The sequence below is a fragment of the Propithecus coquereli genome, unplaced genomic scaffold, assembly GCF_000956105.1.
Source record: "Propithecus coquereli isolate 6110/MARCELLA unplaced genomic scaffold, Pcoq_1.0 Scaffold8, whole genome shotgun sequence".
Taxonomy (NCBI): Eukaryota; Metazoa; Chordata; class Mammalia; order Primates; family Indriidae; genus Propithecus; species Propithecus coquereli.
Window position 1 is genome coordinate 883344 of NW_012154173.1, and position 17610 is coordinate 900953.

At 37.8% G+C, this 17610-nt stretch overlaps 2 protein-coding genes across 3 annotated transcripts in view; both read left to right on the plus strand.

Annotated features, from left to right (window-relative positions):
- The window catches only part of LOC105825343 (sodium/bile acid cotransporter 5-like), a 28226-nt gene extending 27337 nt beyond the window's left edge, over nt 1–889 (plus strand). The window contains exon 7 of the mRNA XM_012663097.1: nt 7–889. Coding sequence (XP_012518551.1) covers nt 7–762 — 756 coding nt within the window. The 3' untranslated portion in view covers nt 763–889. The remainder of the gene's footprint in view (nt 1–6) is intronic.
- A 5582-nt stretch (nt 890–6471) lies between these two features.
- LOC105825427 (inositol monophosphatase 1-like) overlaps nt 6472–17610 on the plus strand; it is a 27779-nt gene continuing 16640 nt past the window's right edge. The window contains exons 1-6 of one of the 2 annotated variants that reach the window (XM_012663202.1): nt 6472–6821; nt 9302–9367; nt 9762–9895; nt 11676–11780; nt 13442–13487; nt 15761–15869. In XM_012663202.1, the coding sequence (XP_012518656.1) occupies nt 9305–9367; nt 9762–9895; nt 11676–11780; nt 13442–13487; nt 15761–15869 (457 nt within the window). In that variant the 5' untranslated portion in view covers nt 6472–6821; nt 9302–9304. The remainder of the gene's footprint in view (nt 6822–9301; nt 9368–9761; nt 9896–11675; nt 11781–13441; nt 13488–15760; nt 15870–17610) is intronic. The other variant, XM_012663203.1, reaches the window with a different exon arrangement.

Consider the following 17610-nt stretch of genomic DNA (forward strand, 5'->3'; position numbering starts at 1 on the left):
ACACAGTTTTTTCTTATGCCATTTTGTGGATTTCTTTTGTCCCAGATTTTGGCATTGCCTGAGGCACAAGCTTTTGGATTTGTAATGACCTGCACATGCCCAGGAGGGGGTGGGGGCTATCTCTTTGCTCTGCTTCTAGAAGGAGATGTCACTTTGGCCATTTTGATGACTTGCACATCAACATTACTGGCCCTGGTAATGATGCCTGTCAATTCTTACATATACAGTAAGATATTAGGGTTATCAGGTACATTTCATATTCCTGTTTCTAAAATTGTGTCCACCCTCCTTTTCATACTTATACCGATATCAGTTGGAATAGTCATCAAGCGTAGAATACCTGAAAAAGCAATCTTCTTAGAGAGAATAACTAGACCTCTGAGTTTTATTTTAATGTTTATAGGGATTTATTTGACTTTCAGAGTGGGATTAATGTTTCTAAAAACAGCTAACCCAGGGGTGCTTCTGCTGGGTCTCTTGGTTCCTGCTTTGGGTTTGTCGTTTGGGTACTCCTTTGCTAAAGTTTGTATGCTGCCTCTTCCTGTTTGTAAAACCGTTGCTATTGAAAGTGGGATGTTAAATAGTTTCTTAGCCCTTGCCATCATTCAGCTCTCTTTTTCACAGTCCAAGGCAGAGTTAGCCTCTGTGGCTCCTTTTACAGTAGCCATGTGTTCTGGGTGTGAAATGTTGCTGATCCTTCTGGTCTACAAGGCTAAGAGATTTATTGCAGAAGATAAAAGAAAAAATAATTTCCTACTCTAATGAAGCATTACTGAATTCTTACTCTGGGAGAGGCACTGTGGGAGATTCAAAGAATAGCTAAAATAATACCTACTCATAAGCCACTTGTGATCTGGTTAAAATTTGAAATTGGGGGCAGGGAGGAAAGAATACATAATCTCAGATGTGCTAATCACCGAATGAATGACACAAATAGTAAAATACTACACAAAACTATTGAGGAAGCATATAATTTTTCAATTGTGTTCATTTAGGAATGTTTTATAGAGTGTGAGATGATACTTTATTCCTGTCTGTTAAATGAGAAAAGCACTAGAAAACTCCTTCTGTAGTGATTATGATATATCCTAAATATTTAAAGAAGGGATATACACATAGTAGACGTTTGGTAAATGATCACTGAGCCAATGAATATATAAATTCCTATTGAGATCTCTCACTGGCTCATCGAAATCAATATGTCTTAAAGTATATGTCGCATCTCTGTTCTCAGAGCTGCACTTTCTCCCATCTTCCACATCTCCCACCAAAGGCATTACCCTTTACCCTGAAACACAGGTCCGCTCTTCTCCCTCTTTTTCTTTCTTGTCCTTTTTTTTTTTCTTTTTATAGTCGACCTATTTCCAATGGAAAATGCCCTATAATATCTTTTAATCAGTCTCCTCTCCTTTCCCAGCGCTACTCCTTTTGTTCTGCAACATATCACTTCTTCCCTAAATCTTTCTAAACTGGCTTCTGGCCTCTGTCAACCCTTTAGTCACTGCCAGACTAATCTTCCTGAAATCTAATTTTGACCATGTAATTTTCCTGCAATGAAGCCCTTTGGCCTTTCAGATAAAGTTTGTATTCCCTAGTGAGGCATTTATTACACTCTAATCTCTGACCTTAATCTGGCTTCCCAGTTTTATCTCCTCTTTCTCTTCTTTACACACAGTCTTTGCTGAAATCAAACAAAGAAAGAATAATTTGGTATCCGTGCAGGTTGTGATGGCCCTTGTTCACGCCAACTTGGCTTGTCTTAGAGCTATTTTTGTTCCTGTTGTATAATTCCAATGTTAATATAAATCCTTGAGCATAAAAATTAAGTTTATTTGTTCTGATACTTTCTATCATATCTACCACAATATTTTCTATATGCTTATTCAAAGAGAATGTTGAAGCACAGACTAGGGCCCAAATGAATAGTATGTGTTTTTTATACCACTTTTGAATTTTCAATGGAAATTTTTAATATATAGTTCAAATCTACACTCTTCTACAAAGAAAGTGTGGGCATCAAGAATAGGAACTATAACTCTAAAAATTTTTCCTTTTTCTATTTCCTAGCTTCATACTTATGGGCAAATTCTTTAATTCTTTAGTTTCCTCATTTCAGAAATGGAGATAATGGTGTCACCTCCATCAGACTGTCCTAGGAATTACATGAAATCACACATGTAATGTACTTAGAAGAATGTTTGACACATAGTAAGTGCACAGTGTTAGCTACTATTGTTATTTTATCAGAGTTTTAATTTTCAACCCTGATATACCAATCTTATAACCATGTATGGCGCCTAATACTTTCAACACTTTCCTATCCATGTTATTCACTATCTTACTCATAGTATTAGGGAATTTTTGTTTTCTTCACCAGCTCATAAGACAAACAAACTTCTTTTTGTCTTATGTCACCAAATCCAGTATATGAATATCAAGATTTATAAAAGACCTGGTGTGGCATGATGATAAATGGTCGTTTGATTTATAAAATGATAACAGCCTACATGATATATTTTAATCTTTTAAACAGAAATCTCCACTTAGAGGTTTAAAATAGAATCAAATTTGTACAAGTTGAACTTACATACATTTTAATAAGCATATTTGACTAGTTAGGGGACAGGAGACCTACCTTTGTAATTGTAATTTATTATAAAGCTTGTGACCTCGAACAAGACACTTGTCCACATTTCAGGTTTCAAATCTGTAAAATAAAAAGCTTCAACTAAGGTTTAAGGTTTTGCTAACCTCTGTAAGTCTGTAATTGTGGTATAAAAATCTAGGACCTAGCACCATGGATAAGAGTATGGGGTGAAGAGAAGAAGGTGCAGGTTGATGAGAATAACCACACTGCTTTTCCTTTTTAATTAGGGCAACAACCAAACTAGGAGCTTCCTGAGGGCAAGGACCACATACTATTCTTTGAATTTCCTACAGTGTTTACACGATGTATTGAACAGAGTAGGTGCTCATTAAACATTTATTGAATTAATTAATTAGTAATAGCTATAAAGTTCAGAATCAGATACTCTGGAGCCAAACTAGGGCTGGGCTGCAATTCCAGCTGTGTCAATTTACTGCCCGGTACATTAGACATGTTACTTAATCTGTCTATGCCCAAATTCATGTAGAAAATGGGGAAAATGATAGCACCTACTTCATGGTCTTGTTATGAAGATTAAATGAATTAATATGAACAAGGTCCTCAGAACAATGCCTAACATATCCTAAGCTCTATTATTATTACTTTTACTTTATGCATAGTTTAATGTTATTATATCTCATAAAGAAATTGAAAGTACATGGATGGAATTTGGAATATATTTTATTTCTTTTATTGATATATCAGGGAAGATAGATTTTGCACAACCTTGTCTGAAAATCTGGATGAAGATAAAGTGACTCAAGTTATTGTTTTTGGTTTTTTTGTAAGAAGGAGAGTCATAAAAGAGACTGTATAATCGGTTGAGTTCATATCTACTATTTTACCCAGCTATGACTGGTTAGACAAAAGATCCAGAAGTAGAGGGCTTAGGCAAGTATTTAAAAAAGTTTTGTTACATCCCTTAAGAGGGATGAGTCTATGATACACTGATCTAAGAATAACAATTCTATGACATATATTCTTATATTTTGGAAAGCTGTTGGCCTTGCAGGGGCATGTTAGAGGTCTTAACCAATGTCTGAAACTCCAACTTATGTTTTATCGAAGCACAAAATCTTATTAGATGTCCTGGACATTCCACTCCTGAGCAACTGTGCATTATGTGTATAAATTTGTTCATTTTTAATCAAAATCCACTTGAACAATTAACTATTAACTAAGAAAGTCTTTGCATTTGGAGCCTGAAATGTTTTTAGCAAAAGGTTTTGTCATTTAAAGAAGTCTTTTCCAAAGGCTAAGTAGAGTTAGAAAGATGCCCACAATTTCTAAAGAAGGCATTCCCATGGTTGTCCCTCTTTATTATACAAATACAGGGCAATTAGGTACAATTGCCCAGGAGGAAGAATGACCTGACCACTTTGTGGCTTGACAAAGGCCATCCTTCCCCAGAACTCCCTCCTGTGCAGTCAGGTGTCTGGGGAGGTGTCAGGGGCATTAGATCTCACCTCCTCCATTTTGAGGTGTAGCCTAATTAGAACCTTCTCATAGTTGGGAGTCAGCTAACAGGACAGGATATGAAGGCCTCCAAGAGGGAACTCGCCATTTGGGAAGGATGGAATGGAGATGTGCTAGACATCATGTCAGTAAGCAGATTTTGCCCTGGCACAGTATGTGGCTGAGGCCAGAACCTGTCCCCTGCTTCCCACGAACACCTCACCACAGCAGATGTTCTTTGGGATTGGGAGCAATGGCTGTAGATGTGACTATAGCTTAAAAAACAGCCCCTTTGGGAACCCAAGACAGATGCATTAGGTGTTGAGGCCTCTGCAGCCATCTGAACTACTTTCACAGCACTGGACAAAAGATCTTTTGGATTGTGTGGGACCAGTTTGCAGCACGGCCACGACCACATCTGAACACTAGACTTCCCTGTGCACTGGCAGAGTTTTCATTTCCTTTCAGCAAGGCATTTGAAAGCAGAACGGCCTCTTTGGACTGAAGAAAACTGAGTTACCTGAGAACCATTGTGAAGAAGCAGCTGAGGCCTCTAGAAAAAAACTAGACTTCCTGCACATCTGACAAAGGAAGCTGGAAATGATTTTAACTTGAAGAAATAAGATATTTGATGTTTTATCTATCTTACATCAGATTGGTTACACTAACTTAGCAGCTTTGCCAAATCAGTGGGACCATGTTCATTTACAAAAAATTTAATGATAACTGATAACATTACTGCAAGTGCCTGGAGAATTTTCTTTGGTTATGAACCAACACTTGTCAGCATGCTATTGACAAGACACTCCTTTTAAGATAATTTACAACAAAGAATGAAAAAACTAGTTTCTGAAGGCTTTTTTAAAATCACGAAAACAAAAGAATGACTTGATAGACAAATAGTGGTATCCAAATCAGATACCTAAGACATCACTCTTTAGAACAAAGAGAAATTTCTTACCCTTTTTGAGGTGAGCATTGGGTCCACAGTTCACATCATTCATTTTTGAGACATGTTTCATTTGCAACACATTGAAGACAACATCTTGTCTTTTGATTAAACTAAGGGAATCAATCACTTTATAAGCAAGGAGCCAAATAGCTCACTTTCCTGGTCCTGTTATGGTTTGGACATCTTATATCTGTGCAATCCTTTTTGCATTATGATGATATATATCCCACAATGTCACCCTTTCAAGAAAAGTATGCATTTTAAGGGCCATAGACTAGCCCTTGTACCTCATATAATGCAACCTCCTGAAGCCATATATTCTCTGGGTATGAACTCTTGTAGCAGCAAAGTGAAAAATACCCCTTTGCCCTCTGAATGTTTGCTGAAAATCAACTGATCAAAGGCAGATTAATAGTAAAAAAGGATACAAGTTTATGTGATCATAGTTTTATGTGGCCTGGTAGCCTTCAGAATGAAGACCCAAAGATACAGGGGAAAGAGTCCATTTTTATGCTTAGATTCAACAAAGTATGGACAGCTTGTAGAAATATAATCGGACAAAAAAGGTATTAATATAATCCAATGCTAATAGACTGAGTGGGGAAATCCAGCAAGGCCTGGCTGTTTAGATTCTTCCTGGCCTCCCTCTGTATCATTCTTTCCTTCTGGGTAGTGGTCAGGGTCCTCTATGAATGGGGACCCTATGACCTATGATCAGAAAAAACTTGTCAGATAACTTAGATTCAGTTTTTACACAGAAAGCTGGGGGAAATTTACAGTGACATCATTAGCTTTTATAGGTGGCTTTGCAGAAAAGACTTTCTGATTCAATGACCTGCCTTTGGGAAAAGGGATTCTAGTTTCTATGGCTACCCTTGGGGGAGAATTAGAGGCTGGAGGCAGGAGGGCAGGAGAAGTCAGAGAAAAACTTTTGCTTCTGAGACCTTCATTTTGGGGTATTTTTTTTTAGCCTCAACAATCTGAAGTCACTATGTTTCACTCTCTGCCCCTGGTTTGTGACCTGAGGACAAATCACTTAACTTCTCTGAGCCTCAGTTTCCTCATCTGTATGATGAAGCTAATCATACCTTCCTCATGGAACTGTTGCAATGTTTAAGTAATGCATATAAAAAAATAATTTCCTGAAGCATATTAAGTCCTCAATAAATGGTGGGTAAAGGAATTATCAAGAATAAGGGCAATTGGTTTAGGTTATCAGTTATCAAAGCAAACAAAAAAACAAAAACTACCATAGGTTTACTTAGTGTAAGTTTGGCAAAAAGAAAAAGGCTGCACAAATGGAGTTCTATCTCCAATTTTTTGTTTTGTCAAAACAGTAGTATGGAATAAATGAGAGAAAGAGAGAAGGAAAGTAAAATGGGAAAACATTAAGGAATGGAAGATGAAAGGAGAAATGGGCAAAATAGAAAAGAAAGGAATTTTTAATTATTTAGAGTAGAACAAGCAAGCAGGAAAAAGCAAGTTAAAAGTGCCAGAGATGAGAAGGAACAGGCCACATCTGTGGCAAGCAGGTCAGGACCCAGCCAGGCAATGCAGAAGTTTAAGGGGCTGCTGGGGGCGGGGCTCCAGCAGAGGTAGAGGCGGGGTTTAAGCAGTGGGGCGGGGTCCACAGAAGCCAAGCCACGCCCCTCAAGGACGGCGCTTAAAAAAGCGGAACTTCCTGTCTGGGTAGCCCCTCTGCATCCGGGAGATCTGAGTAGCGGGTAACGCCGAGCATCAAGCAAGGAACTCGCGCTGCTGCTGGAGGTGAGAACATATAGTCCCGCTATCTCTAGCCACCCTCTCCACGTTCAGTGGACGCTGTGGGCCTGGGTGGCGCGGGGCGGCCCCTCCCCGGGAAGGGCGAGGACAAACGCGTTCGGTGGAGCGAGAGTCGGCGCGGCGGGGGTGGGTGCCGGGGCGGAGGCCTCATCTGGGTGACCTCTGCCCTGCTGTGTATCCGGAGCCCTTGTCGAGTGGCGCTAGGAACAATACTAATGTTTGTGTAGCGGTTTCATCCACGCCATCCGAAGCCTGTGACTGCTTATGTAGAATAATTGCCCCCTTTTAATTTTTACCTCGTAAGAAGCTCAGAGAGACCTGACAGATTCCCAGGGTCAGTTAGTCACAGTGATGGGGCAGCGCCCCAGATCTCGTCCTATGCGGTGTCGCGCTGCTGGGGACAGGGACAGAGAGGAAGGTGGCCTGGCTCCCACTGCTGGGAAGGCTGTGACCAGGAAAGACACAGTTGGAAACTTTCATATGTTTATGTTTTTGGGAAAATGAAGTGAGTAAAACTATGGCCCCTTAACATCAAGAAATGCACTTGTGATTTTATATATATATACACACACATACATACATGTATGTTATGCGTTCCTCGTAACTCCCATAGCCCTTGTTTTACAGTCTTTTGTTATAATGTTGAGGTGTTGCAGGTCTCAGAAACTGCAATCTCTCTCTCTGACCTTCTCCTGCCCTCCTTTAACCTGCCCCTTTTTCTCTCCAAGGCAGGAATCTTCCCCAGCCTTTCTGTCTTGGAGCTGACCATAAAGAAATTCTCTGACCTTTCTTGTCAGATTGTAAGTTATAAGACCCCCATTTCAGAAGGGGTCCTATGCCATACCCTGGAGAAAGGAATGCTGCCCAGAGGGGCCAAGAAGAGTCTGAACAGACAGGGCTTCTGTGTTCCCCACTCAGTCAATTAGTATTGGATCATTTACACTTTTTGTAGGATCACATTTCTCCAGAATTGTCAATCATGCCTGGCCAATTAAGTCCAGACTCAGGACTCTGTTGCTTCCTACTCAGATAACTTACATATTTGTAACTGTAGGCCATACCTCTCCTCTGAGCTCGAATCCATGTATTTAGCTGCCAAATTGACATCTCCTTTGTATTCACAGAGGCCCCTCATCCTCTCCCAATTAAACTCTTGATCTCCCAACCTGCCACCCAAATCCCAAACTCCACTCTTTTTTGTTGCTGTTTCAGTAGATGTCACCATTATCCATGCAATTGCCAGAGTGGGAAATCTGGGCATCCTTGAACTATTCCTCTCCTCATACCCAATATCCAATTGGTTACTAAGCAGAAGAGTGTAATGGGAGTAACAATGAAAGAAAAGAAAGTTTGGAAATAATTCTTGAAGAGCTCTAAGGAGTTATTTATATAAATCAGAAAGTAGACTCCTTTAAAAAAATTTTAAATGCTTTTATCAGGAGAAAAAGCAACCAGCAGAAACTCACTATATGGGTCCTTTGCCCTCCCTTCCTCTCCCCTTTCCTGTAAGGTGAGCACCAAGATAGGGATTTCTGAGTAGTCCTCAAGATGCAACTCTGTATCAGTTATTCTCAGTTGTAAAGGAGACAAAGTTAGGGTTGTTTTATAAATGATGCCACAGTTTTCGAGTCTGACAGCTTCAAAAGCTTCACTGTGCTAGGTACAGATTTTAGAGTGTGGTCAAGCCAGTGGTGAGTTATTTTAGTCTTCAGAAGTCAGTGAAAAGCTAGAGAGTTCAGAGGACAAATATATGTTGTGTTTTTCCCCCCTCTCTGAATCTCAGGGAAAGAAATTTTCCTTTTTTATTATTTTTGGGGGCCTGGAATTTTTTTCTCGGAACGTCATAGTAGAACAATGTACTTTAAAGTCAGAATTGAGTTCAAATTCTGACTGTGTCCTCTGTATATTCTTGGACACATTATTTCTCATCTTGAGCCTTACGTTCTTTATCGTTAGAACCTTCTTAAAAACAAAATGTCAAGTGTAAAGCACCTAACTGCCTGATGTTCAGTTAGTACATACGCGGTTTGCTCCTTCCTTTCAAACTGCTTTCATTTCTGTATTTCCAGTGGTCTTTCTCTTATTTTTACTTTATTTTCCACCCAAGCATTTACCAATCTTTAAAAATGTTTCTTCTATTCTTTCTTCTTCATTCTCCAAACCAGTTTTTTTTTCCCTAATGTGATATGCTATGGACAGACTGGGAGACGATTTCATAGAATATTTTTTATTATGAAAATATTTTTACAGTAGAAGTAATTTATGTAAAAATATGTTTTTTTACTGGGCCTAGGAGTAAATGTTGGAAAAAAAATTGACCTTAGAATGCAGCGGGATGTGAATCCTGAAATTAAAGTCTATAGATAATTCAGATGCCTTTGTGAAGTTGTGAAATAACTATTCTATAATTAAGACTTTTAGAGAATTATAACTACTTTGTGTTGATATGTGTTAAATATTTTCAGAAGATGGCTGATCCGTGGCAGGAATGCATGGATTATGCAGTAACCCTAGCAAGACAAGCTGGAAAGGTATGAGCTAAAACTTTGTCAGCCACAATGTGATGGGTGTGCATAGTGTGTGATTGCCTTGTTAAATGAAATACATATTTTGATTACATTCATTTTCATCTTACTAAACACTCTAAATAGAGTGAATGCTCCTATTTTATATCACTAAACTTTTTGTGATGGCAGTTGTTTTTCTAAAATAGGTTGTAAGAGTATTTATAATTTTTGTCCCTAGTAAGTCATTACCATTAAAACCTTATTTTATAGACATTTTTGTAAGGCATTTTTAAGAATGTCTTTAAAGAATATCACTTTAGACAGATTGAAAGTTTTAAACCATTTCTGTATTTTATCTTTTTGTTTGATTTAAAATTACTTATTCCTTTTCTTTTTGCTTATCAAAAAATCTTTTTAGGTGGTCTGTGAGGCTCTTAAAAATGAAAAGAATGTTATGCTGAAAAGTTCTCCAGCTGATTTGGTAACTGTTACTGACCAAAAAGTTGAACAAATGCTTATTTCTTCCATAAAGGAAAAGCATCCGTCTCACAGGTATTTCTTTCTTCAATTTCAAATGATAAAATGAAACCCAGGTTTAAGTCAATATACTAGGCAAGAACTTTGTTTCTAAACACAGAAACTGACTTTGGTTAACTTAAGCTGAAAAGCAATTTATGTTGAGGGTGTTGGGCAGCTCAGGCAGGAATCATGGGAGGGAGGAGGTGTATACCTAGGCGACGTAGGAGCCTTGCCTTAGGAAGCTGCTGGTGGCCTCACTCTTGACTTTGATGGTTTTGAATACTTGTAATCACTATTCTATCTTGACCTCATTAGCTTTAAGATTACAGCTGGACAGAAGCTTGTGGACAGAAGCTTAGGTTGTTTGCCCATGCTCAAGCTGCCAGGGAGCAGGGGAGAGGGAATATTTGGATTTCTTCATAGAAAGAGGAATGTTTGAATGCTGGGAAGCCAACATGACAAATGTCTGCCAAGTTCAATTTTATTCTCTATATTGCAAACTTCTCTATATGGTAGAGTGGCGGTAGCTTTAGTGAGTTTGAGAGAAAAATCCTAATTCAGGGCTCTTTTATAGCCATGGAAATTTGGCAAAAACATTGTCATCCTTTTAAAGTGTTAGCACTGTCATTCTGTACTTCTTCCTAGTCAGGCCATTCTTGGTCTTTTTAGCCATTGAGAAGAAAAAATGTTTAAAGCTGTGACTAAATATACTTCCTCCAATAAAAAGGTTTTCAGCTAAGAGAAAAAGAGAAAAGAAGATCATGATAATGCATGTTAGGACAGTTCAGTGTTAAAGGAAAGTAAAAAGAAAACAGGAAAGAAGAAAACCAATGAATCAGACACCAATTTTGGAATTTCCATAAGATTTATTGCATAGCATGATTTAGGAAGGCATGTACACACACAGTAGTTTGGGTGATTTGCTTTCTCATTGATTATTTAATGTTGTCTGTATTAGTAATATATTACTGCAAAGCAAATTATCCGAAAAATGTAGATCTCTAGACAACAAACATGTGTTATCTCACAGTTTCCTGGGGTTACAGAATATGGGAGTAGCTTAGCTGCATGGTTCTGGCCAAGGCTCCCATGAAGCTACAGTCAATGTGGTCAGGGCTGCAGTGATCTCAAGGCATGTCTGGGGTTGAAGGGTCACTCACTTGTGTAATTGCTGACACACTTCAGCCCCTCGGGGATTGTCTGCTGGTGGCTTCCCTCAGTTCCTTGCCATGTGGGTCTCTTCACAGACCAGCTCACAGCATGGCAGCTGGCTTCTTCCAGAGCAAGGAGCAGGTGGCTCACGGAGAGAGAAAAAGAGTAAACAAGATGTAAACCACATGGCCATTTTATGAACTAGCCTCTAAAGTTTTACACTGTCACCTCCACCTTATCGGTTGGAAAGGAGTCACTAAGTCTAGCTTGACTCAAGGTTAAAGGGTGTTAGCCTCTACTTCTTGAAGGGAGGGAATATGTTGACTTATTTATAAAATCACATTATCTTAATGATTTCTCATCTGCAGCCAGTGCTCTTTTCAGGTGTTTGTGTATGTACACATGTGTGTGCTTTCACTTTGGTATTATTATATTTTAGAATTTTTAATTCTGTAATTTTTCACATATCTTTGCTCTAAGGGTAATAAAGCTTCCTGACTTTTATCAATTTTTGCAGAAAGGAAAAAGGAGCAACAATGGAAAAGTAGGGTACAGATTTTATTATGTTTGATAGTAGATTCTCTGTAGCTAAGGAGATGATATGGTTTGGAAATTGTTGAAAGCAGTGTAAAGATTAGGAATTTGTCATTCTTCCCTTTAGTTTCATTGGTGAGGAGTCTGTGGCAGCTGGGGAAAAATGTGTCTTAACCGACAACCCCACGTGGATCATTGACCCTATTGATGGAACAACTAACTTTGTACATAGGTATGCTTTACAATTTTTAATATAATTACTGTTGGTATATTAACTGGGTGGCCTTTTAGAGCGCTCTGTTGAGGAACATATACACTTTACAGAATTGTGTAATTTGTTTGTGCTTCTTTATTCTAAGAAAGTCTAGTTAGAGTGAATAGTAGAGGAAAACGCATTATGCAGACCTCTCATCAGATGTGGAGGAGGGGAAGAAATATTAATTTGTGATCCTGTCTTGTGCTGCAAAGCGCCCTATTCACCATTCTTTTCCTCACTGTGGGAGCCATGTAAAAATGGAAGCAAACATCGCTGCTTTGAGATCAGTAAAGAAACTAAGGATTTCACTTTGGAAGTGTTGTCACTCCAGGATATAGAATGAATGACTTGAGTCCAAGAGAGCGAATAGGGTTCAAAAGTGCTGGGGTATTAGGGTCAATAGATTTGGGCTTCCATTCTGGTCCTTTTTTATTGTGACCTTGGGCAAGTTAGTTAATCTTTCTAAACCTCAGTGTTTAAAAAAATGTATAAAGTGGTCATATTAATGGCACTTGCCTCATAGAATTGTTTGTTGTTGGGACTTTAAATAGGATTTAGCATAGTGCTTGGTACAGAGTAAGTATACTGTAACTCAGTATATTACCACTAGAAGAAAGCCTGATGGAATTGCCCGCAAGAGTTATAATGAGTAACCTGGTTTGGTGGGAGTACACATCAATGTTGTATTTGAAGTTGCCATGTAGTTGTACACATATATACTGCATATGTAACCATTAAACTATATAAAGTTAAGGCCTAGAATCTATATGTGATAGAATGTTGTATCTTTTAAATTTAGAAAGATGCTAATATATGGTAATATAATAATACAATATAGTATTGCAATATTGTAATATAATAGAAGATTGTATACAACAGTGTATACAGTATGATTTTATTGTTAAAATAAAAACTATATTAAATATTTAAAAGTTTTTATTTTCAGTAGTTATCTTGAACCTATTTATCTATTTTCTTCATCTTGTTTCTTTTGTGAATCAGAAATTAAAACCTCTGTTCAAGTTTTCATGCAACCATAGAAATAAATGTAGTTTACTTTTCAGATGTGAACCTGTAAGTTTGTTGTGGAGTAGAGAGAAGTAACAACAATTTATTCTGTATAATGCAGTACCTGTTTCTATCAAGCATCCAGGCTGTAGGAAAAATGACCGAAAAAGAGTCTTTTCTTTTTAACCATAATCAATTTAAAAGTTTAAAAAAAATTTATTTTTATTTTTTTGAGAAAGTATTTTTACATGGTTACTACATTCATGGCATTTGACATTCTAAGGATATAAAATGGCATGCATTGCAAGGTGCCCTTCCTACTTCTGTCTCTGGTTTCCCAGGATCCATCTTTGGAGGTAACCATTGTCATCAGTTTCTTGTAAATCCTTTGAAAGGTGTTTCATGCCTGTAGAAGCATCTCATCTGTATGTATATATAATACCCTCCTTTTCCCTACTATGTAAAAGAAGGGTTGTATACGGCACACTGTGCGTCTTACATTTTTTGAGTGGGGGAGGGATGAGACTGCTTATATGAAAAGTTATGTAAGTACTTATGAACAGATGAACTTTGTTAATTTTATTAAAAAATTCTATCTTGGTAAATTTTTGTTTTGTCTTTCTTTTAAGATTTCCTTTTGTAGCTGTTTCAATTGGCTTTGTTGTAAATAAAAAGGTATGTCGTTTTAAATGTATAGTTGATAAAAGACTTTGCTGTCCTTTTCTGAGAAAGAGTGACTCTATCTGCATAATGAATTCAGATTTTTCTATATATTCAATTCATATAACTGCATTATTTTGAATATAAGCTACAGGACTGTTAAAATTTTCATGATACAATTCCAGTGAAGAAATTTATCGTTTTCTGAAAAGCAGGAATTGTAAGGAGAAGATACACAGAAGTAACTGAAGTACGATTCAGTATTTAGTCACTGTTATTTATATGGTAGAGTCAGATGTGCTAGAAGTTGATGGGTAATCAAAAATGCTCCATGGAAGTAGAATTTGAACCAGGAATGCTTTAATAGTTGTCAGTGAAGAGAGAGATTGAAAGACCAGAAAGTAGCAGGGGCCAAAGACTGGTTGGAAAATGCATAGTATATTTGGGAACCTACACATAATTCAATACTTCTGTCTAATGTACACTAGAGTAAAATCTGTAGCTGTTGCATTACTATTTGCCTGTTTGGTTGGTCAAACAGTGATGAATGTTTACTAATATCTTACATGCCTGTCTTCAAGGAACTTGTGATATTTCATCAACATGTAAACAAAATAGTTAAGAAATATCTGAAAATTAAAACAAATTAGTACAGATAAAAGCTTAGCCTTTGGATTGTATCAATCTGAGAACATCCAAAGGGAGCTAAGTGAACATTTTTTATATAATGAGCCCCGGGCTAGGTACTGTCCCTGTCACTGAACTCACAGATCAGTGCAGAGTTAGATGTGTGAACAGATAAACATAATGTTTGGTAGAACCATGAGAAAAAATACTGTGGGAACACAGAATGTAACACCTTCTACCCAGTGTGGGTTGGGAAACTGTTCCTAACAGAAGGAGCTTAGAAATTGGTCATGTGAGTTGGCGCTTAGAAAATTAGGGGTTTGCCTGATAATAAAAAAGGAAAGCATTTTAATCAGAAAGAACAGCATGGAGAAGTTGAAGAGCATGATTTGTATGGGGAGCAGTGAGATGTCCATCCAGGGGGGAACACTGGAAGTGGCCAGAGCAGAGGTTGGTGAGATAAGTTACTTGTGGCCTTACTGTGAGACATTGTGGCCTGTCCACATGAGAAATTCAGTTTTTCTTTCTAGGTGTATAAAACCAGTAGAGATTTTTAACTGGAAAGTGACAGATAATTCCAGCAATGTAGAGATTCTGCTGGGGAGTGGGTGATTCTGAACTAAGATGAGGCAGTGAGAATAGCCAAGGAAATGCCAAAATTGCAATGTATTTTTACAATAAAAATTGAAAGAGGAGATTTGTGGGGAAGGAATGGGAGGTGACCAGACAGTGAGTGATTTTGACCTCTGATTGAGGCTTCTACAAGACTAAGTTCTGAAATGTAGACTCTTCTTTGTGTTGATGGGAGCCAAAATTATAGGTGATAGTGGAATTTGTGGGCTGGAACTGACGAACCTGTAAGAATATGAAGAGCTAAGAGGGAAATGGAGGCAATGGAAGAAGGAAAAAGTGTGAGGTGCACAACTTTTAAGGGTGGGGCAGAGAAGAAGGTTCTGAAATAATGACACTGAAATGGATTAATGAGCCAGGGAGAACTAAGTAATGCCAGAATCATGGAGGTACTGAATTAAGTGCTGATGACAGCCAGCTGTCTCCAATTCTTTAGACAATGCATTTGGTCAGGAAGGGTTCACTGATGTTCTGTGTGTGGGAGTTTCAGAAGAATGAGTGATCAGGGCAGAAGCCAAAGTGCAATGTATTAGAGGAGAATAGGAGATGCAAAGTGTGGACTGCTGTTTGCCAGTGAAAGGAAAAGGAGAGGATAGCATTTTGAAAGTTTTGTAAGGGAGGGAGAGACTTGATGAAAAGGTACCAGAAGAAAAATCCAAGAGGATAGGGATCAGTTGATGCAGCAATTTTTCGGGGAATATATGAGAGGACAGGAATCATAACACAAGAGGAAGTGTTCACCTTAGAAAACAGGAAAGATCTGTCTTCATCTGAGGCAGAAGGAAGAGAGGTAAGGTGGGTGCTCTTATTTAAGTCTGGACATGGATGGGAGGGGAGTCAAGGATTTCAGGTCCGAAGACCTCTTCGTCTGATTAGGCTGGAAACCAACATTTTATGTCTTTCATTGTTTACCCGTTTCAGTACATTAGTCAGTAGTCCAGATTTTCTTGTTACTGTCCTAGAAAAAACATATTGATTTAATGATGAAAAATACTCAGGTTTGGTAAAGGAAACTTGTTTTCCTTCTGCAGATAGAATTTGGAGTTGTGTACAGCTGTGTGGAAGATAAGATGTACACTGCCAGGAAAGGAAAAGGAGCCTTTTGTAATGGTCAGAAGCTACAGGTTTCACAACAAGAAGGTAGGTTTAATCTTCAATTTTTGGTACAATTGATGTTGTGTACTCCTATTTGATTATTTTTAATTTCCCTTTTGGAGTTCTCCAAGTGTTAACTGATTCATAAATTATGTTTATTTTCTCTTTATTCTTTTATTTCGACTTGTATTTTGAATGTGAAGTGGAGGCAGGAAAAGCAAATGCAATTGAGCAAACACTTCAGGCTCAACATTGTATTGGGTGGTGGAGAGGAAGATGATGAAGACTGGCTTTTTATCTTAGCTGAGTTCATGGTTTGTTGTTTTAGCCACCGCATCTCAGATTCTTCATAGAATTCTTCCAATCTGATGCCATTGGGAAAGTAATTAAGAAAAAAAAAAGTTCTTTAAAGCTAGGAATCACTAAAAATGATATGTATACATTTTTATGAGCTGGATGATTGGCATTTTAAGTCTTTTTCTGTGACAACTGTTGACCTAAAAGGAAGAGGCTCAGGCAAAATTAATATAAAGAGTTTATTTGGGCCAAGGTTGAGGACTGCAGCCCAGGACACACTTCCAGATTGGCTTGGAGAGTGCTCCAGAAAACAAAGGAGAGGCTGAAGTTTTTAAGGAAAAAGGGAGAAATCAGAAGAGAAGGCAATTATAAAAGTCGCTCGTCAGGAATTCTCATTAGTTTACAGAAATAATATTGGTTAGTGATTGGCTGTACATTGTTGAACTGTAGGGCACATGGCATTTTATGGCTACTTGCTGTCTGTTAGTCTGAATCCCACACAGCAAGTGCCTTCAAGATGTAATTATTTAACTCAAGGCAGAGAGACATGACTGCTGTTATATTTCAAATGCCTCTCCGGGCCTGATAATTTAAAGGGGCTTGACTTCAGATAAAAAGTTTTTTTGTCTTTTTCATCGCTGATTGATATTTTGAGTTACCTTTCTTCCACAAACCACATCCAACATTTTCCACAGTTTTCACGTTCGGATTCTTTTAAGTGCAGCAAGAACTTAAAGGTACTTGCAAAACAATTTGTGTTCAGACTGTAGCTTCTGGACTTTAATATTTTTCCCCTCAATCAAGCACTTAATTTTAGCGCAGTTTTTTACTTCATTTCCTTTTTATTGAATTCTAAGACCCCTAGGATTGGATGATGCATCCTAATTTTTGAGGTGTTAACATGTGTAAAATGTGCTTGTTAGCAATGAAGGAATGCGTTAGCTTTCATAGAAACAACTCTTTCCCTTTGCATAATCATTCCTCACTTTACATAATATTAAATTAAATTATGTATTAATAACTATTAGAAGTGGTGCCACAGTTAGAAAAATGTTGGGAACGAACATAGCCGGTGACCACACATCTCAGGAGGTAAGGAGGTAAAGTGTGGGGAGTGTCGAGTGTGTCCTGAGCTGCAGTCAGGTGTTTTAGAGGGGAGTGGAAAACACTGGATGATCTGTATTTAACTTTTGTTTTCTTTCAAATCTGTACCTAAATCCCTTGCTGAATTTAATTTCAAACTTCTACTTTTTTTATATTTAAAGTATTTGCCTGTTTCCCACTAAAGGTATCATGCCTGCAGGCAAATTGGTTATATTTTATACTTTTGGGGTATTGGTCTAATAAGTTGGACTCTGATGCTTATAAAAAGGATCACTTTGAGATAATAACTTTATTAGTGTTTTAATATTTAAAGACTTAGAAACAAATTTGTTAAAACTTAAGTGAGGGATAAAAATGTCCTATTTCATTCTGAATTGTAAGTGTC